At 40.4% G+C, this 24559-nt stretch overlaps 3 protein-coding genes across 7 annotated transcripts in view; 2 read left to right on the top strand and 1 right to left on the bottom strand.

The window, feature by feature from the left end:
* LOC130221941 (gastrula zinc finger protein XlCGF57.1-like) overlaps positions 1-8986 on the top strand; it is a 29226-nt gene extending 20240 nt beyond the window's left edge. The window contains exons 3-4 of one of the 4 annotated variants that reach the window (XR_008836340.1): positions 7948-8036; positions 8808-8986. The gene's annotated coding sequence lies outside the window, so the exon portion shown is untranslated. Of the gene's footprint in view, positions 1-4298; positions 4558-7947; positions 8269-8615; positions 8752-8807 lie in introns of those variants that run through there. The other 3 variants (XR_008836341.1, XR_008836339.1, XR_008836343.1) reach the window with 3 other exon arrangements.
* ftr51 (finTRIM family, member 51) lies at positions 495-10376 on the bottom strand. 2 transcript variants are annotated; one of them, XM_056454490.1, is made up of 6 exons: positions 9714-10376; positions 4550-4645; positions 4233-4466; positions 2017-2170; positions 1863-1910; positions 495-1658 (listed from the first exon to the last, which is right to left on the bottom strand). In XM_056454490.1, exons 1-6 carry the CDS (start codon positions 10281-10283, stop codon positions 1129-1131), a joined length of 1632 nt encoding a protein of 543 aa, XP_056310465.1. In that variant the 5' UTR covers positions 10284-10376; the 3' UTR covers positions 495-1128. The 2 variants fall into 2 exon arrangements, with proteins under 2 accessions (XP_056310465.1, XP_056310466.1); XM_056454491.1 differs by having other exon boundaries at positions 495-739.
* A 2934-nt stretch (positions 10377-13310) lies between these two features.
* On the top strand, positions 13311-21030 carry ms4a17a.17 (membrane-spanning 4-domains, subfamily A, member 17A.17). The gene is made up of 8 exons (XM_056454585.1): positions 13311-13512; positions 13853-14060; positions 14409-14519; positions 17059-17127; positions 18841-18984; positions 19838-19951; positions 20292-20357; positions 20526-21030. Exons 2-8 carry the CDS (start codon positions 13878-13880, stop codon positions 20640-20642), a joined length of 804 nt encoding a protein of 267 aa, XP_056310560.1. The 5' UTR covers positions 13311-13512; positions 13853-13877; the 3' UTR covers positions 20643-21030.
* The last annotated feature ends 3529 nt before the right edge of the window (positions 21031-24559 follow it).

Here is a 24559-nt window from a genome sequence, read left to right as displayed (position 1 = left end):
AGACAGCGCCGCACTCCAGCATCTGCGTGGTTCGGTGGAAGGAAGGTATGTTTGTGTTTCTAATCATTAATTTAAGTAGTTTCTACTTTTTAAATAGTTTTCTAGTGATGTGCAGCGGCTCAAGGATCGTTTAATGTCACACTGTTTTGTTTTATACCGTTAATGAGGGTTATTTTGAGGTGTTTTGTTGCGTCTCTTCACTCCCTTCATCAGTTTATCGTAACTGTTTACACACTGTACAGTACTGCAGAGTAGTTTAGTCGTGAAAACAAGTCAAACAAGTACATGAATGCGTGTCCCCCACAGTCCAAACACATACGCTATAGGGGAATTGGGTGAGACAAATTGTCCGTAGTGAATGAGTGTATGGGTGGAAGGGCATCAGCTGTGTAAAACATATGCTGGATAAGTTGGCTGTTCATTCCGCTGTGGCGCGATCCCTGATTATTAAGAGGACTAAGCCGAAAAGAGTGATGAATCTGGCACTTCATTGCTACATTGTTCATACAATCTTGCTTTATCAACAATTATTTCACCAGCATGGACCACCCCACACTTTGAGCTAGACTTTATTGTAGGGATGAAAGGGGGACAGTGGGATGAAGGGAAAGGGAAGTAAGAGGTTAAACAGTGAACGGGTAGGTAGGTTGATCGGGCGTCCTGCGATGATGCCCAGAGACTCAGGGTGGGGGTACCATCTATGTAATATTTTGGTAGAGTGATTGGACTCCGATTCAACCTAGGTGAGAAGAGAGGGTTATCGGATTGTTAATAGAAAGCGAGGAAAAAAAAGGAGGGTGGGTTTGAGAGAACGAGAAGTACAGTGCTAGAGGGCTGGTCTGCCTTAAATAGGTTTTTAAGGAGTAGGTGATTGGAGACAGTGAGGCGGGGCTCTGCTCCCGAACCATTGTTAACAAGTTAACTCCATTTTTACTTTGATGGCCACGTTAAAGTCAATTCAGACACAATTTCTAACCGGCATGAAGTCAAATGCACGTAGTGATTCTTATTTTAGTGACAAAAGTTCAGCGTTAGTGTGAGGAGAAGAGACTCCAGAGCATCTCACTGTTACTGACTGATCCCGCAGAGGAATATGGGTACAATCTCTTGCTAATTTATTATGATTCATCAACACAGTTTTACCGATGTCCCAACTAAATCAACCCAAAACCCAGGATAGAGGGGCTCAGTGAATGTGGTCTGGACTGAGTGGATGGGGATCATCGTGTCTCCATGGATGTTGTAGAAGATCAGAGTTCCTGCACTGTGATCCACAAACACTCCTACTCTATGGCGCAAATTATGGGGCTTAGCAGGAAGCTCAGTCTCTATATCATTGTGCCTGAAAGCGTACTTGTAGTTAGAGCACTCCAAACTCCAGGATTTGTCATTGGCACCAAAATAACATTCACCACCTGGTCCTTTCCTGACGATGCTCCGATATGACACTGCTATAGAGACATAATCACCTCTCCACTCAATCTCCCAGTAACCGCGTCCACACACACTCTCTCTGCACAACACCTGCAACTCATCAAATCTCTCTGGATGGTCCGGATACGTCCGCTCTTCGAGAGAACCATTAACCGCTCTGTTTCCATTAGAAAGATGAAGGTGTTTATTCGCTGTATTTGGATCCAGAGTGAGCGGATGGGAATCTGGTCAAGGGAAAATTGATCAGAAATGATGATCTTTTAATGTAATTGAACTCTTCTTGTTTAGAATTACAGCAAGGTTTCGGCTAACAACAGAAGCACAATATCCTGTGCAAATCACCATTTGCATGATCAACTTTTAAACTCTTCTATCATGTTTATTTTGACCTTTTAAATGATCTTACGTTGGTTTTTTTAATAACTTACATTGTAAGAAATCCGTCCTTGTCTTAGGAATAGGGTCGGTGACTGAAGCTGTGGAAGTCAACACAAACAGTGTTACTCTCTTGTCAAAAGAAACTGATCTTTTAATTGTTAAATGATGTTTCTCACAATGTAAGATGAGGGACTTTACACTTGCCAGAGATCTTTTTGAGCTCCTCTTTGCAGAAATCCTGCAGTTTCTGTCCCAGCTGTCGGATAGATTCTCTCATGCCATCAAACGACTTGAGAAATCTTAAGGGGTTGTCATCTACATTTGTAGATTTAGGAGATGCAGAGAAAGTCTGGAAGTTCTAAAACAACAACAAAATTCTGAACTCATTACTTCAACATTACAGCCATTAAAACAACTCTAAACATAGCCTACTCGAGACTGAGTAAGTGAGGTTTATTTATAAACTAATTTCGAGAGGATTACGTGCTTATGATTTATCAAAGCTGGTCTCGTATTAAGCTAGTCAGTATCATCCAATCATATGAGCCATAAGCTACTATAAATAACCACAGTTTTCAGTCCACTTTATCTTCGTTTGGATGAAACCCCCCCTTCCTCCCCATTCTCCTCCTTCGCTATAGATCGGGCGGCACGGAGGCCTAGTGGTTAGCACTGTTAGCCCCACAGCTAGGACACTGCCAGCCCTGGTCCTGCCAGGTCGGTAGGTGTTTCTGTGAGGAGTTTGTATGTTCTCCCCATGTCCGCGTGGGTTTTCCCCGGGTTCTCCGGTTTCCTCCCACCATCCAAATATATACATCATGCATAACAATCAAGCATTTGTCTAGCCCCCTTTTTTCCTCACGTGTTCCCTTAGCTGCCGCAGACGGGGAGTTCTGCGATCCACCGAGCTCAGGCTCCCCTCTCGCTCTGCAAACGGGAGGAAGCTCTCTCCTGGGACAGCATGCTAAACAAGCTTTTGATGAATCATCAGCTAAGCGTGAACTCTTGAAATGAACTTTTCTGTTAATGGAAATCCCACGAAACGTTAGTGACCGTAACCAGTGAACTATCTGAAGACTTCATATGATGACAGCTGTGCCAACTTATGACCTGTCTCTTATATGTTGCATTATATTCTTGTTTGAGATGCCACCGTTTTTGCATGTTTATGAATTATGTGTTAGGGAATCAACATGTTATTAAATTTGTACAAGGTATTTAGCTGGCAGCTAGCTCTCTGCAACTCTCACACTAAAGTAGTTGCCCACTAAAACTAAGCAGGGTTGAGCCCGGTCAGTACCTGGATGGGAGACCACATGGGAAAGCTAGGTCGCTGCTGGAAGTGGTGTTAGTGAGACCAGCAGGGAGTGCTCAACCTGTGGTCTGTCTGGGTCCTAACGCCCCAGTATATTGATGAGGACTCTTTACTGCTCCGTGAGACGTTAAACCGAGGTCTTGACTCTCTGTGGTCGTTAGAAATCCCAGGATGTGCTTGAGAAAGAGTAGAGGTTTTACCTGGCATCCTGGACAAATTTGCCCACTGGTCTCTGTCCATTATGTCCTGGTCTCTGTCTATCATGGCCTCCTAAACATCCCCATATGATAATTGGCTCCTCTCTTCCTCAGCTGGTGTGTGGTATGGCCCAATTTGGCTGCTTTCGCGCTATACAGGTAGATGCTGCACACTGATGGTAGATGAGGAGATTCCCCCTTACTTAAATGTCCAGAAGAGCGCTATATAAATTATTACTAAAATATCCAAACTTCCCATCAGCAGTTTTCATTAAAGATCGCATTGTGAATACTTGCCTTGGATGCATAATGCAGACCTTTATGCATAGGTGTCAAACTCAATTCCTAGAGGGTCGCAGCCCTGCACAATTTTGCTCCATCCCTAATCAAACAGAGCTGGACCAAATAATTGAGGTGTTCAAAAGAGTGATGAACACCTCGATTAGCTGCATTAGCTGTGTTTGACTAGGGTTGGAGCAAGATTGTGCAGAGATGCGGCCCTCTAGGAATAGAGTTTGCGACCATTGCCTTAGTGTCTCCTTTTGTGTAATTTGTACAGAATTTAGTCACCATTTCCATGGGGAGAGTACAAATGGAAAGGGAAGTGAGATACTAAAGACATGTCGGATGGTGAGAAGCTAGTGGGGCTTTGTGAAGGGTCAATTAATCACTTTAAATTGATTCTGTAAATTTGGCATCTGAGATAATAACATAAGTTGACGGACACAGAAACACTACACATCCTAAATAGCACATGAATGTTTCAAGGTGATGCCGAAAAATGACAAACCTGGCTGGGACCTGATTAATTAACTAATTCTAGTCTCTCCCAATCCGGATTTACTTTTACATAGTGATCCTCTGGTCCCAGCAGGATCTTGCTCATGATTCTTCAAGATTTCTGTTACCTGCAGAAAATGAACAGGATCCTGTATTTCTGAAAGCTGTTCCATCTCTTTGTCTGTCCTCCTCAGATCATTGATCTCCTGCTTCATTCGTTCCAGTCCTTCTTCAGCTCGACTCACTGCAGATTTCTCCTGATCCCTGATCTGCTGAGTGACCTCAGATCGGCTTCTCTCAACGTACCGGATGAGCTCAGTGAAGATCCTCTCAGTGTCCTCGACTGCTGTCTGGGCTGAGCACTGTTAATCACAATCACACAGTGGGCTTCAATGAAAGAGAGTTCTAAACAAGCCTGAAACCAACGTCTCCTCTCCAGACTGACCTTGTGAGACTCAACAGCCTCTCTCAGCTGATGAAGATCTTTCTCTCCCTGCTGGATTCTCTCTTGGATCTTGCTCTGTGTCTCCTTCATCTGCTTCTGGAGGACAAAACAAGAACAAGAAGCATCACAAGTCACAAAAAACGAAACGAATTCGATTAATGATGCTAACTCATAACCACACATTCATTTCTCAAGAATTCCACTAAGCAACTGCTCAAATGGCATTCGTTCGTTTATTTTGTCTTAGTCCCTTTATTAATCAGGGGTCGCGACAGCAGAATGAATTGCCAACTTATCCAGCATATGTTTTGCACAGCAGATGCCCTTCCAGCTGCAACCCATCAGTGGGAAACACCCATACACTCTCATTCACAAACATGCACCATGGACAATTTAGCTTATTCAATTCCTCCGGGTGCCTCGTTTTCCCCCACAAGTCCAAAGACGTGCTATATGTCTTTGGGCTTGTGGGGGAAAACGGAGCACCCGGTGGAAACCCACGCCAAAGCAAACTCCACACAGAAATGCCAACTGACCCAATCAGGACTCAAACCAGCGAGTTTCTTGATGTGAGGCCATAGTGATACCCACTGCGCCACCATGACGCCCTCTATTAGTTCACTCTTACTAAAAGTCTAAAGAACAGATTCATGACTTGAACTGCACCTAGCTGGATGTGAACCTTGACCTGGATCAATATCTCAGCAATAATAGACAAAGTTTCACAACAACAGGCAACAATGCATACTGTTAACCCACATGGAAAGAACCTATCTGAGGATGTGTGCGCATATATGAAACATATATGCAGTATATCTGCCACATATAGGCAGAATTGAGGTGCATATATGTGAAAATACAGGCCAAATAGGTCACCTGTATTGCTTCTTCATATCCACATATAAGCCCTTTATGTTCATACATGATATATGTCTCCTATATCTAGGCCCACACGGAATCTGCGCAGTTTGTCCAGTAATATTTTCTGTCTTTTAGTAAAGACATTATATGAGAGACTTGCTTTGTTTACTAAATAAGGTGAATCTAATTGGATTTGCATTGTAAACATTGAATACAAGTTAAAAAGGTATTATTTTTTATTTCACATATTAAGATTTTAGTTGTGATACTCCCAAAATAATTACGCAGAAATCCACAGATTTTTACTAAAATTCTCAGCAGAGATAGCAAAAAACGTCTGTAGATTCCGTCTGGCCCTACCTATATCTCACTTTGGCAACTGTCATGTATGATGCCTCGCCTATAGGTCATATTTTCTATTATCAAGGCAATAACTACCCAGATAGCAGAGTGGCATTAATTCACTGTTGAAACTCTATCAGAATCATTATTTTGACTGAGGTTTAATATTCAGCATTAAATTAAATTATGAATATACGGTGATAGTTCACTCACTTCCCATTGTTGTGAAAACTTACACCGAACCAATGTTGATAATTTACACATTTCTTAACACTGAAAATACTTACATTGAATTAACGTTGATATTTTGGTCGTTTACTATTGTTAAAAATACTGACGTTGATAATTCAACCATTTTACAACATTGAAAATACTTACATTGAATAAACGTTGATAATTTACCCATTTCCCAACAATAAAAAATACTTACATTTAATCAACAATGATAATTCAACAATTTGCCTTTGTTGAAATTACTGATATTAAATAAATATTGATTATTTACCCATCTCCCAACACTGAAAATACTTACACTGAATCAATGCTGGTAATTCAATAATTTGCCTCTGTTTAAAATACTGATATCAATAAATATTGATACTTTACCCATTTCCTAACAATGAAAAATACTTACATTTAATCAACAATGATAATTCAATAATTTGCCTTTGTTGAATTTACTTACATTAAATAACTGTTGATAATTTATTCATTTCCCAGCATTTTTATTTTTTAAAAACTTCAAATACAATTGCTTTTACGTATAAATACACAATATTATTATCACAAAATCTGTGCACAAATTAAGCTGTTATCTGGTAAACAGTCTGTCCTAATACACAGCCCTTGTTCGACTAAGAGCAACAACGCTGTCTGCCTTCAGCTCCGGTGGCGAGAGCGTCAAAATTCGCTACATTGATCTCGTATTTAAAGGGGCCGTTGCAGCATATCAGTGACATTCCTGCATAATCCTGTTGAAAAATCCAGCTTAAACCAGCCTAGGCTGGTTAGCTGGTTTTAGCTGGTTGACCAGCCTGGTTTTAGAGGGGTTTTGGCCATTTCCAGGCTGGTTTCCAGCCATTTCCAGCCTGGTCTTAGCTGGTCACGCTGGAAAAAGACCAGCTAAAACCAGCTTGACCAGCCTGGTTTAAGCTGGACATAGATGGTTTTGGCTGGGCTTCCAGCCTGGCTAGGTGGTCAAGCTGGTTTTAGCTGGTCATTTTCCAGCCTGACCAGCTAAGACCAGGCTGGAAATGGCCAAAACCCCTCTAAAACCGGGCTGGTCAACCAGCTAAAACCAGCCAATCAGCCTAGGCTGGTTTAAGCAGTTTTTTCAGTAGGGAAAACATGCTTTCTAGCGTGAAAGTGTTGCGCACTTCTTATCATATTCATTTAACAATGGAAGATCAAGTTGCGTGTGATGTGGCTTTGCTCCACTTAATTATCCAATGTCTCCATAATATGTCTGAAATATTCAGAAGCAGCAATACTATTTTGTACTGTCGCATGAGATTCCTGCTTTTTTTAAACATTAAAGCACATCAGTAACTTATTTAATGCATGTTCCTGTAAAAAACATTGTAAATAATTGAAAATCCGCCGACCGCAATAATAGAATCCTTGGGAACTGCTGTGGTCAGAACCAAAGTTCACAGGTCTGTGTTCTCTGAACTCCTCTCAAGCGGTGGACTTCTTTATTCCGATTGTTTGCCGCCGAACCGCGTCACAGCTCATTACCATAAAGTTGACTTGATTTCAACTCTCCTCGACGCCCACACCAGCGAAGACGCACCGCTCTGCTCCTCGCCGCCGGCTCTCATTGAAAATAATTGACTTCCGGCTACTTTGACGTTCTCGCCGCTTTCGGTGTGAACGAACAGTCAGAGAAAACATTACTCCTCTACATCGTGTCATTGACAGGTGAGAAAACATAGTACAGTTAGTAACGGTAATACTATACTATAATAATCTATTTGCTATTGTAGTTTAAACATTAATGTGTTTAAATGCTTAGAATAAAAATAGGAGTCTATGAGGTAGCCACTGTTTTGGTTTTTAAGCCGCTACTGTAATCTGTTAAACGAACAAAGCAGGTATTTATTTCGACAACATTTGAAATGTTCTTTATTTTGGTAATGTATGTTTAAAGTGATGAGGAAATAACTGGTCCTCTGCTGAATCTCTGTTTTTTTCAGCCACCAGATGATGAGACATTTTCAAAGTGGGCATCTTGATGGTGAGCCAGGCCTTTCCAGAGGATGTTGTGATCATGGCTGTAATACTGGTGAGGGGCACTATTATTTTCGGATCTCAAAAGTTTCCCAAATGCTTTAGCAACATATTTTGAACTTTATGTTTGACCATAAACTATTCCAGAGGACTAAGATACACCTTGATGCTGCTCATTTTTATGAAGATTTCGGAAAGCTCATTATTCTTCAGAAGTGATGTGATCTTTAACGTTTCACAACAGAGCAATCCAAAAGATGTAGGCACATGTGCTTTGAATATTTTAATTGAACAAACCTTTCAAATAGCAAAAAGATGTTTGGAACTTAAAAAAAACGATGTTTCCTTAATTAAAAACATTTGTTTTACTCAACAAGTACAACTTAGTTCATTTTTTGTGTGGATTATTTATTTACAAAAGATAAACTAACAATTTTTTAAAAACTGCATTCAATACGTTCAGCTTTTTCCCAAAACTTCACTTTTTTTCTTCACAAGTTTGCTGAACCTATTGGTTTAGTTAGCTGAACTTTTCTAAATACTGTAGGTAGAACAAAATAAAATAACTTAAGTTTATAAGTTAAAAGATTGTTTACAATATAGAGTTATATACTTTAGTTTTCCCTTTTTTCAGCCCCGGTGGTCTCTGATTGAAAGGAGGCAACATTCACTGGAATAAAATCATACTGTACAGCAGGACTGAATTAATAATGTTTCAGTGATTTTTCCCATGTAAATTTTGTTTTAATTTTAGTTGAACGAATGCTGATTTTGTGATCATTTTGATATATTTATTTTTGTTTTCTTTGTTAAAACATTATTTCAGGATGCAAAACTGGCTAAAACTTCAACTTTACATTTCAACATTAATTGTATGATAGTGTGGTTGATGTTTTAACACCTATTCAATGTTGGTTTCAGTGTATATAGTAATAAAATTTTGGTTTAATAAATTTTGTGACCATTTTGATCTATTTATCATCATAGAATTAACAGGGTGCAAAACTAGCAACAAAACGATGAGTTTTAAGATTGTTTTAAAGATTGTTTGGTTGATGTTTTAACATTTATTCAATGTTAATTTAACTTAGGTTTGCTATCTGAGTAAGAACTAACTTAAATAAATGCAAAAAACTGTTGTATGCGCCACTTAAATTTGGTATCCCTTGTAACTGTCATGTTATGGACTTTAACTATGGCGAATAAGTGAGAAGAGATGGAAAGCTATGATGTCTACACATTTTCCTGAAACATTTACAAGGTCAATTCTTATATGAAGATCGTGGAAAAGAAAGAAATGTATAACAAAGTTGTTGTTTTTTTGCCTTATTTTTGTTCTTGTACTATATTTATTTCTTGTATTATTTGATTAAGTTAATAAAAAATACATATATGCGAACATATATGTACTTACTATACAAATAATATAGGAAAACTGCTAATTTTATATATGTCACATATATCTAAGACCTATATCAAGACATATATGTTTATATAGGTTCTTTCCGTGTGGGAATGCTTAGTAATTCCTTACTGTACTATTAATTTCAACTAGAAGACAGAAGGAATGAGAAACTAGTTGTGTTGGCCAGAACTGGCTCAGAAAATGATGCCCACGTCAGAAACTGTTGTTGAATTTGTGATAATAAAACATAACAAACCACTGCAATGAGTTCAGAATTCAATATGAGTTGATGTATTAGATATCACTCTGTGATCTGTAAGTTCATACCTGCGTCTCTGTCCTCTGTGCTGCAGCTGATACAGTGTCGTGGTTTTTGTGCTCGTCCATCACACACAGCAAACATATACATTTCTCCTCAGTGCGACAGAAAACCTCAAGGAGCTTGTCATGGTCATGGCAGATCATCTCCTGCAGTCGCCCAGTGGCTTCAGTCAGACGGTGTCTCTTTCCTTTAAATAAACCCTCGTGTTGTTCGAGATGAGACTCGCAGTAAGAGCTCAGACACACCAGACAGGACTTCACAGCTGCGTATTTTCCTCCAGTGCAGACCTCACACCGCACATCTCCAGATCCAGCGTAACAGTCAGCAGGGGATTTAGTCTTCAGTTTCTCCACCACTTCAGCCAGGATGGCGTTTTTAGCTAAAGAAGGTCTGGCGCTGAAGGTCTGTCTGCACTGAGGGCAGCTGTAGACTCCCTTCTCCTCCTCCTGATCCCAGCAGTCCGTAATGCAGCTCTTACAGTAACTGTGTCCACAAGGAACGGCCACTGGATCCTTCAGGAGATCCAGACACACAGGACAGATGAACTCATCCTGAGAAATTCTGGCTTCTGCCATTTTACTCTGAATAAAGAGAGACGCAAACACACAGCAGCTATACTTCAGGATATCTTCCCATCAGCTTCCTGTTTTCTCAGCGTGTTTTTCAGTGAAGTGTGCAAAGTCTGCAGCAGATTAAAGTTAAAATAAGATGTCCACTAGATGTCAGTGTTCGACGTATTTTCATTTACTGAGAAAACAACATGCTTAGTCCATCCATCTGGTGGCTTATCCCTGGAGCAGAAGCTGCCTTTCCTCTTTCTCTCCAACTCTTTTTCTCCCACTCTACTGACTCCTAGGTCCAGACTTCCTGGATCACCTCGACCGGCACCCAGGAGGTTGGCTGACATGGAGAGCAAAGGTGCCCAGCAGCTGTGATATCTGGTCCGCTGGGGTGGAAACAAAGATGATGGGCTGAAGTCGCACACGCAGGCAGTCACCTTTACTCCTTCTCTCCATCCAAATCTGGTGTTGTGCTGGTGGTGCAGGGGTGTGAATCATGGCCAGCTAGTTCCTCCTTTATGGAGATGGGTGTTTTTAACTAGGGCTATCTAGGGATGCCTATCTTGGTGGATTTGGTGTGTAATCAAACCTCTATCCATCAAATCCTAATGTAAAACGATGCATAGCATGAGAGCCGCACAGGTACTGGTGAGGTGTGTGCACCTTCCACTAATGGCCAAACCCAGGTAGCAAAGAACTTTGGCCCAGATTTGGCATAAAGCTGGCACAGCAGGCATTTGTCCGGCACTGTCATACAGCATGTGAGCCAAACAGGGCCCTGGTTTGCCAGAGGTGGCACTGTCTTTAAAGCGGCATATAAGACTTGGGCCAGATGTAAAATGTAGTATTTGGCCCAGATGTTAAAAAATATATATGTGGACTCAGTAAGTTTGGCCTGCCTTGACCCACATTTAAAATACATTTGAATTATTTTTGAGAGTAAAGAAAAATTTCTACCAATTAGGTCGCTTCAAGAAAAAGCACGGCCATAAAGTGAAATGCTTCATGTGTTTATCAAGTACATTGCAGTCGTGACGCACCATCATATCTGGCCCAGTTTAAACCCAGTTATGGATTATTAACATGGCTGAGACTTGGCTCACATATGGTCCACGTTTGGCCCTTGTATGGAAGCAAGTCTTGGTCCAATCATGTGCTGTAATTCACTGCGGCATGTGGGCTAAGCAAAAGCTGATTGAGTGGGCCAAATCTGGGCCTGAGAAATTTTGCTATGTGGGAAGATATCCAATTTCTGACTGACGAGTTGCATTGGATCTAACAAAGTGATATTGGCAGATCCCCTTAACACCTTTATTTAATGAAAAGTGTGTCTTTTACTACACCATTCGGATTACACCAATTCCGTTTGGGTTGTTCAGGGCGCTGGCCACGTTTTCAGCATTTGATCGATGAAATCATATTCCAGCACTCAACACATGCCACTGCTTACCTGGATGACATCATATTCAGTTATGATTAGCAGCGGTGTTTACAACATCTAGACGTGGTGCTGACAATGCTGAGATGGACCAGTCTCATGGCCACCTGGAGAAGTGTGCGATTGGATGAGTGGAGGTTAGGGATCTGGGCCCCAGTGATTGCAGCCTATTTGTGACCCAAGAACAAAAAGGATGTGTGACAGTTCCCAGAACTGACAGGTTATTATCAGAGTTTCATGCTTAATTATTTGGTTCTCATCAGCTCAGATACAGTCCAACAGTCACAGCGGTCCAATAGTCAGACCTTTACCCAGATTAAGGCTGCACTCTGTGGGGGATTGCTATTGCATGCTCCTAATTTTGCTCTCTCTTTTGTTTTTGGATTGGTGTTGTACCAGGAGGCGAGGGGAGAGGAGCGAAATGTGCTGTATATTAGGCTAAGTACAGCACTATTGAAAAAAGAGTGCCTGGCAATCAGGTGGGACATCTTCACCCTCTGTTACAACCTCCTGTGGCTAGAATTTGTCCTCTTATCAGATCATGCTCCCTTCTAATGGCTCCACCACATGAAGGATATTAACACACAGATTACCCATTGGTATCTAGCTTTACAACCTTTTAGGCCCAATCCCAATGCTACCCCTTAGCTCTTCCCCTTACCCCTCGTTTTACGTGTTCACATGAAGGGGTGGAGGTGTCCCAATTCTCTTTAGCTTGAAGGCGTAGGGCTTAGGGGAAAGGGGTAGATACCTCTTCGAACTGAGAATTTTCAAGACCACACTCGAAACCAAGGGGTGAGAAAATTTCCCAGAATACACCAGCCACAACGGCAGTATAGCTGCCCCCGGAAGTAAGGAGGTCCACAAATGAGTATTTTTTTGTAATTTTGACTCATATGAAGCATGAGATCGCGATGACATTCGATGATGTGTGCAGGTGCTGTAGTGGTGTCCCATTTTTTTAATGGTAAATTTTGAAGCCCTTCCCCTTCACCCTCAGGTTTTAAGGGCCAAGTGGGAGGGGTACAAAAATAGAAATGGGATTGGGTCTTAAAATCAAGGTGATCCACAGGCGGGGGTATGTCACAAGGGGGTGTGGTTGAAATGCCCGTACAGAGGGATTGCATGTTAAAGGAGACCGGCGGCTGAGAGAGAGGTCAAATCAACAATATTATTATCACCTGTCTGTGTCATTGCAGTAATTGGGACAAAGAGATTGTACCAAGGAACTGCCAGAGGAACACGGATAGAGACAAGCCTGAGAAAGTGTATGCCACAGTGTACATGCCCCACTGAGAACCTTCAATAAAAGTGTTTACCTTACTTTCTTACCTTTCTTACCTCAGTCGCCTACGCTGCCATCTTCCTCACCCACATAATTCGAACTTTGTTACATTCAGTTCATCCTGTTTTAATGTAAACATACATATAAAACCAACAGGGTCAATAAAACCATAAACCCCAATGGTCACAGCCTATATGCTACACTAACATGTATGCCAAAGTGACCCTTTGCAGTTTCACCTGGTTACTAAACAGGGAGGTAGATTTTTTGTTATAACATAGGTGCCTTTATGAATACTTTTAATATTATTCACTTTCAATTATTCACTTTTGCTGTTTACTTTATTGTGCCATGAAATTATGATCTTTGCCATCCATCATCACATGCTTCCTCTTTCCTATCGGGAACCAGTATGAGCAATTACATATAAAACATAGACTTTGTGCTGGCGTGTCTCAGTAGTGCGAGCTGAACTCAGAGTGAAGTCCAAAACACCAGCTGAAGAGAGGATTCTGTTTCTGGTAAAGCAATCTTTTATATACTTAAAGTACATATGATTACCTTTATACAAATGTCCGCTTTTGAATTATGTCTGTACTTAAAAAAAACAATAGTTTATTTGGTTGTAAGTGTACCCATAATGGCTTGTTAATCGTAAACAAACTAGGTTAATTTAAACTTGACCTGTTAAACTGTATACTCTCAGTTTTTAGTGTCTAACAGGGTTGATGACAATATATCTACCAGTGTCAATAATTACCATAACGGCATTTATGAATGTATTAATAATAGTATATACTAAATTAATAGGATTTTTAAATGTAAAAATTGTTAAATTTGCTTTATTATGATTTTGTACAGGTCAACTTCATACTCTGAAACCAAAATGTCGACTGCCGGAGCCATGAATCCTTCAACGATTGTCATCCAGATTCAACCACCGACACAAACAGCACCGAATGTGACTGGGACCAGTTCTCCTGTGCCTGTTTACTTACGTCATGTAGCAGGAGTTTTACCTTGTCAAGGAATTGAGGCCTTTGTGAAAGGCCAACCAAAAGCCCTTGGGGTGAGAAACTTCTCTTGTATATAAAACAATTGATTTTGATGTCAGTATGAATTTTAAGCAAAAGGAACACATCAACACACATCATACTCCATTTTTATTGACCTTAGTAGTTTATTGGCTTGTTGCTTTCGCGACAGTAAAAGTACAGTCATCAGATAATGTTTATAATCCAGAAGGTAAATTCAGATAATTATTGATTAGAATGTTTTAGGAGCAACCCATTAAACCAGCTGAAGGGCTGAGCAAATATTTAACATCCACAAATCCTTATGTGAAGCCATCTTATACTGTTTTACCCTAAAAAGGATATCTTCTGCATCTTACACTGATTTCTCTTATTCCTCACAGACTGTCCAGATAATGATCGGTCTGTTTACTCTCCTGTTGGGAATCGCATGTACAATTTATGCAGAGTCTGTCTTTGTCTTCAGTGGCATTCCTTACTGGGGATCTGTCATCGTAAGAAACATTCCTACAGCAGCATTTTGTCATAGATAACACAAGCTTACAGTGAGTAATCAACCAGAATGCAAATTACTGTCACATTTACTGCCACTAAAAATTTATAACAACAAATAAAACTCGCATGACACTCATTTGCAAAACCTTTACTGGGTGGCACGAAAAGGAAGGGTTGTCAACACTGCTTGATAATGATTAGTCAACAAATACATAATCTTTTGGCTAATAGATTATAGTTACAGTGGAATATTAGTGTCAGTAATATTTGAGTTTGGTTTATATTTCCAGTATTTTATGATATATGTTGTAATGACATTAGGGGATCTACTTAAGTGACCAATTACTTCTGAGTAGTAAGAAAACAGGCCTATGAATATAGGCAGGTGTAATTTGCAGGCATGGCCAGGAGAAACTACATCCTACCCGTAACAAGGCACAGGTGTTGGACAATGAAACTGTGAACACTGGCCAATTTAGTGTCTGAGGTTTCATGACTAAACTGGTGGCCAATCTTCGATTGATTGCACCTTGGACCAGTAAGAACAGAGTGTTAAAATTTAATTAGCAGAGTAGTAGCACAGTTTTCCCTAAAATATTGCATTAAGGGTAACATATCAGAGTTCAAAAACAGACAAATTGCTGGTGTGCATCTTGCTAATGCATCTGTGACCAAGACAGAAAGTTTTTGTGAAGCATCAAGAGCCACGATACCAAGAGTAATGTCAGCATACCACCAAGAGGAAGAGCCTTATCCAACAGGTGTAACTGTGAATGCAAAAGGAAGCTGTCTAAAAGGGAGGTCCAGGTGCAAACCCTGATTGTATCCAAAAAAACACAGCTGCCCATCTCAACTCAGTTCACCTCAAAACTGTTCATCAGGAGCTCCACAGGGTCAATATACATGGCCGGCTGCTATAGCCAAACCTTTGGTCACTCGTGCCAATGCCAAACATTGGTTTCAATAGTTCCAGCAAGAAAAATCTTGGGCTGCGGACAATGTGATACATGTATTGTTCTCTGATGAGTCCACCTTCATTGTTGTTTGCACATCAAGGAGAGTTATAGTGTGGAAAAGCTCCAAAGAAGCATACCACCCGGACTGCTGCATGCCCAGAGTGAAGCATCGGGGCGGATCTGTGATGGTTTCGGCTGCAATATCATGGCATTCCCTAGGCCAAATATTTGTGTGTGATGGGCTCGTCCATGCCAAGGACTAAAAAACAAGGAGGACCTTGTGCACCCAATGGTTCAAACATTGTATCCTGAAGGCGGTGCAGTGTACCAGGATAATAATCAATCAATACACACAGAAATACTGTTGACAGAGCGGTTTGATGAGCATGAAAATGAAGTTAAGCATCTCCCATGGCCTACGCAGTCACAAGATCCAAATATTATTGAGCCACTTTGGGGTGTTTTGGAGGAGCGAGTCAGAAAAAGTTTTCCTCCACCAGCATCACGTAGTGACCTGGTCACTATTCAGCAAGATGAATGGCTCAAAATCCCTCTGGCCACTGTGCAGGACCTATATCTGTCCTTCCCAAGACGAATTGCTACTGTACTGGCCGCAAAAGAAGGCCATACCTGTAACTAATGAATCATCGTGGTCTAAAATCAGGTATTTCAGTTTCATTGTCCAGCCCGTGTACATGTAGAAGTAACATATGGACTGATTCTACCAGGAATACTACACATGATAAAAATGAGATGTGTTATAACTAATAAGGATTGGTGACAGAAAGGACAGAGAGATTTAGGAGAAACATATCACGTTTGAAAGTTTACTCTCAGGGAAACGATACCATGGAAAATAGACATGCTGTTTCCATGCAGGGAATCATCCACATTGGACACCTAGACCAGTAAGGGTTTGAACTAGAGGGGACTGTTGTCAGAAATCCACAACTGAGTTGAATTGCTAAGGGTGTTAATATGATGGGGGACTGACCAGAAGAGTAAAACTCTCACTCGTATTCCTTGGTAAGGGGGAAGTGGCACTGCAAACATGTCACTGAACCAAATTTCCTCACTTATTAGTCACTAATTCAGTCAGCTCTAATTGGAGATTGTAGAATCTTATAGATGGGCTTTACCAAGCCTGCTATTCAACAGATATCTACTAGAGAGGTGCCACAACACTCAACACAACACTTAAGTGAGCCCTCACTCCCCGGGGGCACACCTTGCTATGTATCTGGTAAGCCAAGGTGATGGCATCCACTGTTGACTGAGCCAGCCTCTGTTTTGAGAAAGCCTTTGCTTTCTGTAGATCTTGAAGATTTCTGCCATCCCCAGCTTGATGGAAGTGATCAGTCCAGTGGCCTGTCTTAAAAGAGAAGATCTTAAACTCGCCTAGATTATAGAATAGATTCTATGACTAACTGACCTGAGACTGAATTGGAAGGATGCAAATTCCATTTAGCAATTGAGAAAAGAGAGAGTGATTCCTGTGACAGTAAAATGCTTATTCTGGTTGAATACCATCTGTATATTTTCCAACGTAAGCTTTAAGTTTTGCTCTTCTCTCTGTTCTCAGTACATTACTGCAGGCTCGCTCGCCATTGATGCTGAAAACAAACGTAATTCACCAACCAATTTATGTTTGGTATGTACACAACACTTGTTCTTTTCATGGGTCTAAGCACTGGGCACTTGTAATTTGTTTGGTCTGTAAGGATTTGTGCATAAATTGGTGTATTGTAAACAGATATTGCTATTTCTAAAGATCTAATCTTGATAAGAAGGTCCTAAACATGCCCTTTCACTCAGCCACACAGTCACACACTAGGTGCTGGAATAATAATGCAAGATATACAATGGAAAAATGGCTAGAATAAAAAATAATGTGTAACGAATCCTTGATTAAATTTCTTTTTTGTATGTTTTCTGATATGTTTTCAGCACTACCTACTGCGCCACTGTGTCGCCTTACTTTTGACATTTGCCAATAAAAAATAGAATAACTTATCTGTATACTAAGTCTAATGCTGTGTTCACACCAGACGTGGCAAGTGCAGAAAAATTACGATATTTGCACGATATTCCGCTTCATTCGCGGGTCAAATTTACTTCACAACAGACACAGATTCGTGTGATAGGCAGGTCTTCTGTCTGCCCGTTAACTTAGCTTAAAAGCTAAATGGCTAACACTGATCTTAATGAGAGAATAGCTGTGTTTATGTGCTTTAGGAAGGCTTAAAAACAGCGTCTATTTGTTCAATAGATCCATTCAGAGGTGCACCCAGCTCTGTAAATTCGTCAACCCCTCCAGAAACTTAACCTGGACGATGGAAGCTTTCAGCGGTGCTTCTGACTGAGCCGAGCCCAGTTTGATGAGCTGTTGTTGGTGTCGGCAAGAGGAAGGCTGAAGTTTTAATTTCCCAACTCGAGCGATTGACGCGGAACATGCGATATGCGCATCAGTCGCATAGATTTCGCTAAAAGCTTAACTTGCGCTGCTTCATTCGCGCAAATCGCATTGCAGGATGCCTATTCGCATCTTTGCATTGACTTAACATGTAAATCACTCACTTTCAAACAAGCTTAAAGAACTTAATCAGTTTGATCAGGTGTTTAATCAAGGTTAAAGTTAAACTCTGCAGAGCTGTGGCTCTCCAGGAACTGTGGCGTAAGCTTCCTCAACTATAGCACACAAACACCTGCTCATTATTTTTATGGGAAAAAGAGTTGATTCGTAATTCCTGTGTGCTCAGCTAGACCTTTTTGTGCTTGAGTGCCACCAAGTTGTGTTTTACTGCAATTTTAGCAGTTCGAGGTATGTGAAGTACAGCGTCAATCTCATTGGCTGACCAGTTTTTTTAAAGCGCCGTGTCGAATCAACAAAATGAGCCGGAGGCATTTTTTTAAATGCCGATTTTTATCCCTGGTGTTTGCATGTTGGTATACACACTCACATTAGCACCTTTTATTTAGTCACAAGACATTAAACATCAGCAATAATCACAAACACAATCTCTGGGTGCTTGAGTTCAGATTAAAACTTTGAACAAAAGATTGAACAAAGCTGCATTGAAGGGTTAGTTCACCAAAAAATGAGATTCTGTAATTTGTTACTCACCCTAATGTCATTGCAACCTCCCGAGACGATCGTTCATAATGCCAGAATTTAGGTTTTTGGGTGAACTAACCAGTGGGTGAGCTCAAGTAAACAAAGCTTTATCATGGGCCTTTGGTGCTTGGACCTTATGTTTAATTTATTTGTCAATGTTTTTTCTTATCACTTTCCATATATTCTTCCAGCACAGTGAGTTAGCATAACTTGTTGCATAACCTTTCTGTTTTTGTGCCCTTCCTGTAGGTGAAAGGGTCCCTTGGAATGAACATTTTCAGTGTTATAATTGCAGGCACCGCCATTATTATCATTTCAATTGATATGCTTATGGGACAATACTACGATTACTGCAGTGACTATCATTGTGCAGACATGCAGTTAAAGTATAAGGTATGTCATAAACTTTTATTTTGATAAAATGTGTATTAACTTTTTATTTAACAATTACAGTAAAATCACTGTGTGATCCGGTACACTTTTAAAAAATTGTCCAATGGTTTCCAGCATTTAATAAGTGCTGGTCATTTACACTGGGTGAAAATATTAACATTAAAAGTGCCATAGAATGGTTTGCAGTGTTGCCAGATTGGAAATGTCAAAGTATTGTACCAGAACCTCAAAATTATCGTATTTGGAGGAACGTTATTGTACACGAGTCAAACTGAGAGTATACAGCTATTATCTAGACAAATAGCGTTTTGACACAACGTGCAAATTACAATAGTACATAAAACAAAAATAGCCGTACCTTAGTGGGAAGGTTCAAACTCCACCTCTGAGTCACTATCCTGCATGTGTTGCCAGATGTTAAGAGATTCATTTTGGGGTACAAATCGGATGCTGTCATGGACCACAACATAGTGCTGGTTGGCTTGAAAGCAGTGCACCCTCCCGAATTTTGTACATACTCTGAGGTGTGCATGAGCCCATTCGGAGTATCTGTAATGAGCCGATTTCGTGGCTTTGTTTTGATAAGATTAACTATGAAAAAACATGTTCACATGACGCATTTGAATGAGGAAAAACGAGAACATTAAGGGCAAACTCCCCTGTCCTTCTCACCTTCCTTTTCGGCACTACTTTTTAAAACTTTATTGCTTAAACAATCAACCTAAACCTGAAATGTGATCCTCTTGAAACTAGTCTATAAATAAGCTTCACTTAGTTTCATCAGCATAGCTAAAGAGTCACAGATTCTTCTCATTGTTGTTATCCATTATGCTCATGTTGAATGTTCTCTCAGACTCTCTTCACAGGAATCAATGTTGTAATGCTGCTGTTCACCATCCTTCAGTTCTTCATCTCCCTCTCCCTGTCTGCTTTTGCTTGTAAAGTCAGTTGCTGCTGTAATCCTGAGGTGAGAAATACATCAGCTGAACCCATCAGATATATTTAGTCATAAAGGAAATAGGACACATTCAGTCTTACTAGTTAAAATGGTTCATTTCTTATTTAAATAGCTTATTTGCTTAATTTATTTGGTATAATGAAAGTAACAAATCATACATACTGTGCCTTTAATATTTTCTAAGTCTGATTTGTAATCTGAAAGCTGTACTCTAACTGCCCACTTCCCCTGATGTGTGTTGACTAGATGGGTTAAATCCACATATTTCTAGTATAGGTCACCATTGTTTTGCATTAATATCATGTAATAGTAAGAAGCCATTAAGCATCTTGTGTAATTGCTTCCACAGGTGCCAACTGTTTCACAAGTTGTGTCTCCACAGCCCCATCATTTCCATGGTCTAAACACCTCAGAGGTAAGAGAAGCTTTGACCACATCCTAAATAGACTTTGGATAAAATGGCACCTAAGTAAAAATCCACAAAGCATTTAATGTACTGTAAATGTGTGAGGAACAGTGGGCGCAGTAATCGTTTAAGAAGCAACCGATAAATGAAGCTCACCAGATACATTTTGTCCTGCAGATTCCTGTGATCAGCAACCATTACGTTCAACAGCCTCCTGCAGAAATTCTCCCACAGTACAGTCAACATCCTCCTGCAGAAACCCCCCCAGTGTACACTGAACGGAAATTAATGTGAATCATAAGAGTGCCTTAGCTCTGCTTATTTGACTATGGTTTTATTAATGATTTCTCACCCATTATCCAGATATATGCAGACACTCACTCTCCTTCAGCTTGGTGGCTGATTTATCAGGGGTCACTACAGTGGAATGAATCACCAATTACTCTTGTATATGATTTATGCAGCTGATGCCCTTCCAGCTGCAACCCCACACTGGGAAACACCCATACACTCTCATTCACACGTACATTCATTCAAATGGAAGAACACATATTAGAGAAATCTATTAAATCATTTAAAAAAATTCTTTGAATACTCTTAATTACTGTATAATCTGTAAGATTGAAATATTTTAAAGTTGTATTAATTAAAGCAGTATTAAAAAAATCTGTTAACCTTGTGATTTGCTTGCATTTCCTTCCTATCATCCAGATGGACAGAAGACAAAATTACTGTCATCCTACAAGAGCATGAGAGTCAGGGAATATTTTACTTATAAATTTATTAAACGGATGGAATAATGACATGCACTGCAAACCCTGCAGTTTTTACTATGAGTTACTATCGTATTTTGTTAATGTGGGAGTAAACAGTTTAACTCTGTATATTCCTATCACAAACTTTCAGCTTATGACATCAGATAAAGGATCATGCTTCAAAAAAGCAGATATTAACCTAATAAAATCGTGGCCTACCCTTCCACCCTTAATACATTGGCTGAGGTGAGTCCCTTTAGACCAGGGGTCACCAATCTTGGTCCTGGAGGGCCGGTGTCCCTGCAGGATTTAGCTCCAACTTGCCTCAAGACACCTGCCTGTGTGTTTCAAGTATACTTAGTAAGACCTTGATTAGCTTGTTCAGGTGTGTTTGATTAGGGTTGGAGCTAAAATCTGCAGGACACCGGCCTTCCAGGAACAAGTTTGGTGACCACTGCTTTAGACCAATTATGGAACGCTCATCTACTCCCCGGGTGTCCCACTGCCCAGGGTATGTTCACATCATGTGTGCGTCTACTGCTCTGCACTTGGATGGGTTAAATGGTGAGCACAAATTTTGATGTGTCACCATACTTATTCATATTTATTTTCTTTACAAAGCATGCCCATGATACCCATCTTTGTACTTGGCTGGGGTTTGGGGCTAGTTCATGGGTTCCTAGAAATGCACAGTCCTGCAGTTTTGATCACAGTGTTTGTACTGTTTTTCCCTGCTTATTGCCAAGGTAGGTGATATGCAGTCAATTACACAGGAATGAATTTTATTGAACCTAAGGTTTGTTTTACAGTCAGGGTTAGAGATCCAAAATTGAATGATGAATATTCTGTTATAAATTACAACGTAATGTTGAGAATAGGCAAAAGAATTGTATCTGGATTCAGTTTCCCTAATGCAGGAGTGACCAACTCTTTCCCTGGAGGTCTACCTTTTAGTTGCAGCCCATATCAAACACACCTGCCTGTAATTATCAAGAGCTGTTCATGCCCTAATTAATTGGTTCAGGTGTGTTTGATCAGGGTTGGAGCTGAACTCCGCAGGAAGGTACAGTAGATCTGCAGGAACAGGGTTGAGCACCCCTGGCCTAATGTCATGAGTTCTGTTTTTTGTTTTGCTCTCTCGAGTTACCGTGTTCTCCTAGCTGCAACATAGCTTCTGTGCTGTGTCCTCATCCTTTTAGTGTTTTATGTACAGTTGCTCCAAAAGGGGTCCGTGTTCGCCTCACTCCACCGGTACCTCTGCTACGGCCCATCCTCTCTCTTGTTGAGAAAGGCTTTTGAGCTCTGTTCATCTCCAGCCCTGTGCACTGAAGGTAGTCTGAGCCTTTGCATCTGGATCCAAATTCTCTCTCCCTCGCATGACACCTAATTAGTTTCACTGTGTCTAATCTAGTTGCTCACTAATGAAATCATTGCCCAAAGTTGCCCAATGTATCATTACCAGAGATGTATAAAGTACTAGAGACCCAGACTTAAGTAAAAGTACAAGTACTCTATCAAAAAGTGACTTGAGTAGAAGTAAAAGTGCTCTTTAAGCACCATACTTAAGTGGAAGTACTAAAGTATTCAACATTTTTTGTACTTAAGTATTGCAAGTAGTTTATTTCAAAATTTACTACTCAAGTACTGAAAGTAAAAGTACAAGTATTGTGTAATGTAGTTATTAAAGAATGCAGTCAAAAGACATCATATTGTTTTGTTTATTTTATATCTCTTTTTGGGGGGCACGTCATTAAGCAGAACGAAAAGAAACATGACTTACAATACTGTTTTTCTCTCACGCTTGAACCACAGATCTGACAGATTATAACAGCTTTAACACACACCTTTCAAAGTTGTGTGTCACAAAAACAGTCCATAATCCACTCAAAACGCTATTGAAACCCATTTTCGGAGCGCAATTTACTGGTTGTAAACGCTGTAAACGAACGTCCTAATTCACTTGATTTTGATTTTATTGTAAAAAAAAAGAAAACGTGTATATTACTGTGTTAAATGAAAATCTGAAATATTTTATGGCTTATGGCTATGATTTAGAATTCAAAAATGTTTTATTTTGATTATGTTTTAATTAAATTGGTCTTAAACTTCATATTTTTCATATTTCTATAGTATATTTATTCATTCTGGTACTTTTACCATAAACCTACATCTCAACCATTTGGTAGAGGCTGACATTTTAGAAATTATGGGATGTGTTGGGGGAAAATGTATTGATTGTGTTAACTAGCGACATTAGGAGTTAAGAAATGCAATAAATAAAAAAATTCTATTGGTTTTTTCTTGGTGTGACAGTTAAATGGTTACTTGTAATAAAATTGTGTCCTTTAATACAGCAGTAAGATATATGAACTGTACTCTTAATTTGACCCGCTCAAAGAAAACACTCTTTCTGAATGTATCAAACAAAACTCATACACAGAAGACAGCATGAGCATTTATAGCAAATAAACTAATGTTAATATTCTCCCGCCTGCTTTATAAACGCTGACAGGCGAGGTCTTACACCCCTTTGATTGGTTATTGTCTTCACCTTCTCAACATAAAGGGCTGCTATCGGCTTTAGAAATGAAAGCGTTGTTCACTGATGGCGGGAAGAACAGCCGCGGTTACAGTCTATGTATAATACGCGGTTATCACAGGTAATCTATAATAGACACAGTGGAGAAAACTTGCACCTCATACACGCCCAGGTCTGGATCCACAAGTATCGCTTTAAAATAGTTACCTCACAAACAGGCCAGCGGGTCAAATTTCCAAAGTGAGAGAGGCAGAGATGGAGTCTCACAACATTTCTCTGTAGTAGTGAAATAGCGGCTCGTGTGCTGTGCCTCCTTCACTCGCCCTCGCGCCTCCGTCCTTCGCCATAGTATTGAGACACCGCACATAACCCTTAAAGTGCGTGGGACCAAGGACATGTTGAGTAAAGTTAAAGGAAAACTGGTGGCGACTTGTGCAGGGGTGGACTATAGGAAGCACCGACCTGAACCCCCCCCCTACTTACAGATCGTGCTCAAACCCACTCACAACCACGCTCCCCTCCATACTTTCTTTATTGCATCAGATGCTGCCTGAATAACAGTCCCTTTTCCCGGGAGAAGAAACTGTCCCAGTCCACCCCTGGACTTGTGGGTGCAATGATTTGGTGCTACTGTGCACTTACCAACAAGGATAAAACACTGATGTCAGAGTCGCTTCGGCCATCTAGGCCGACACCGTCAGCCTGGAGGTCTTTCTCCAATGAGCCACCCACATTTCCCTGCATCTAGCCCCCTGCCAGTTACCAGAAGCAGCTCACCAATTAGCCTTGCCTGATATGTCATCCTGGGATGCCCCGGATGAGTCTAATGAGTTTAGATAGAACCCCTGAGATGTCATTCGCTTGAGCTAACAATATAAGAATCACTCTCAATCATTTTGTTATGCTTTTACTATGTT

The sequence above is a fragment of the Danio aesculapii genome, chromosome 4, assembly GCF_903798145.1.
Source record: "Danio aesculapii chromosome 4, fDanAes4.1, whole genome shotgun sequence".
Classification (NCBI taxonomy): Eukaryota; Metazoa; Chordata; class Actinopteri; order Cypriniformes; family Danionidae; genus Danio; species Danio aesculapii.
The sequence above is the reverse complement of the archived record's forward strand: the minus strand, read 5'-3'. Positions and strand labels throughout refer to the sequence as shown.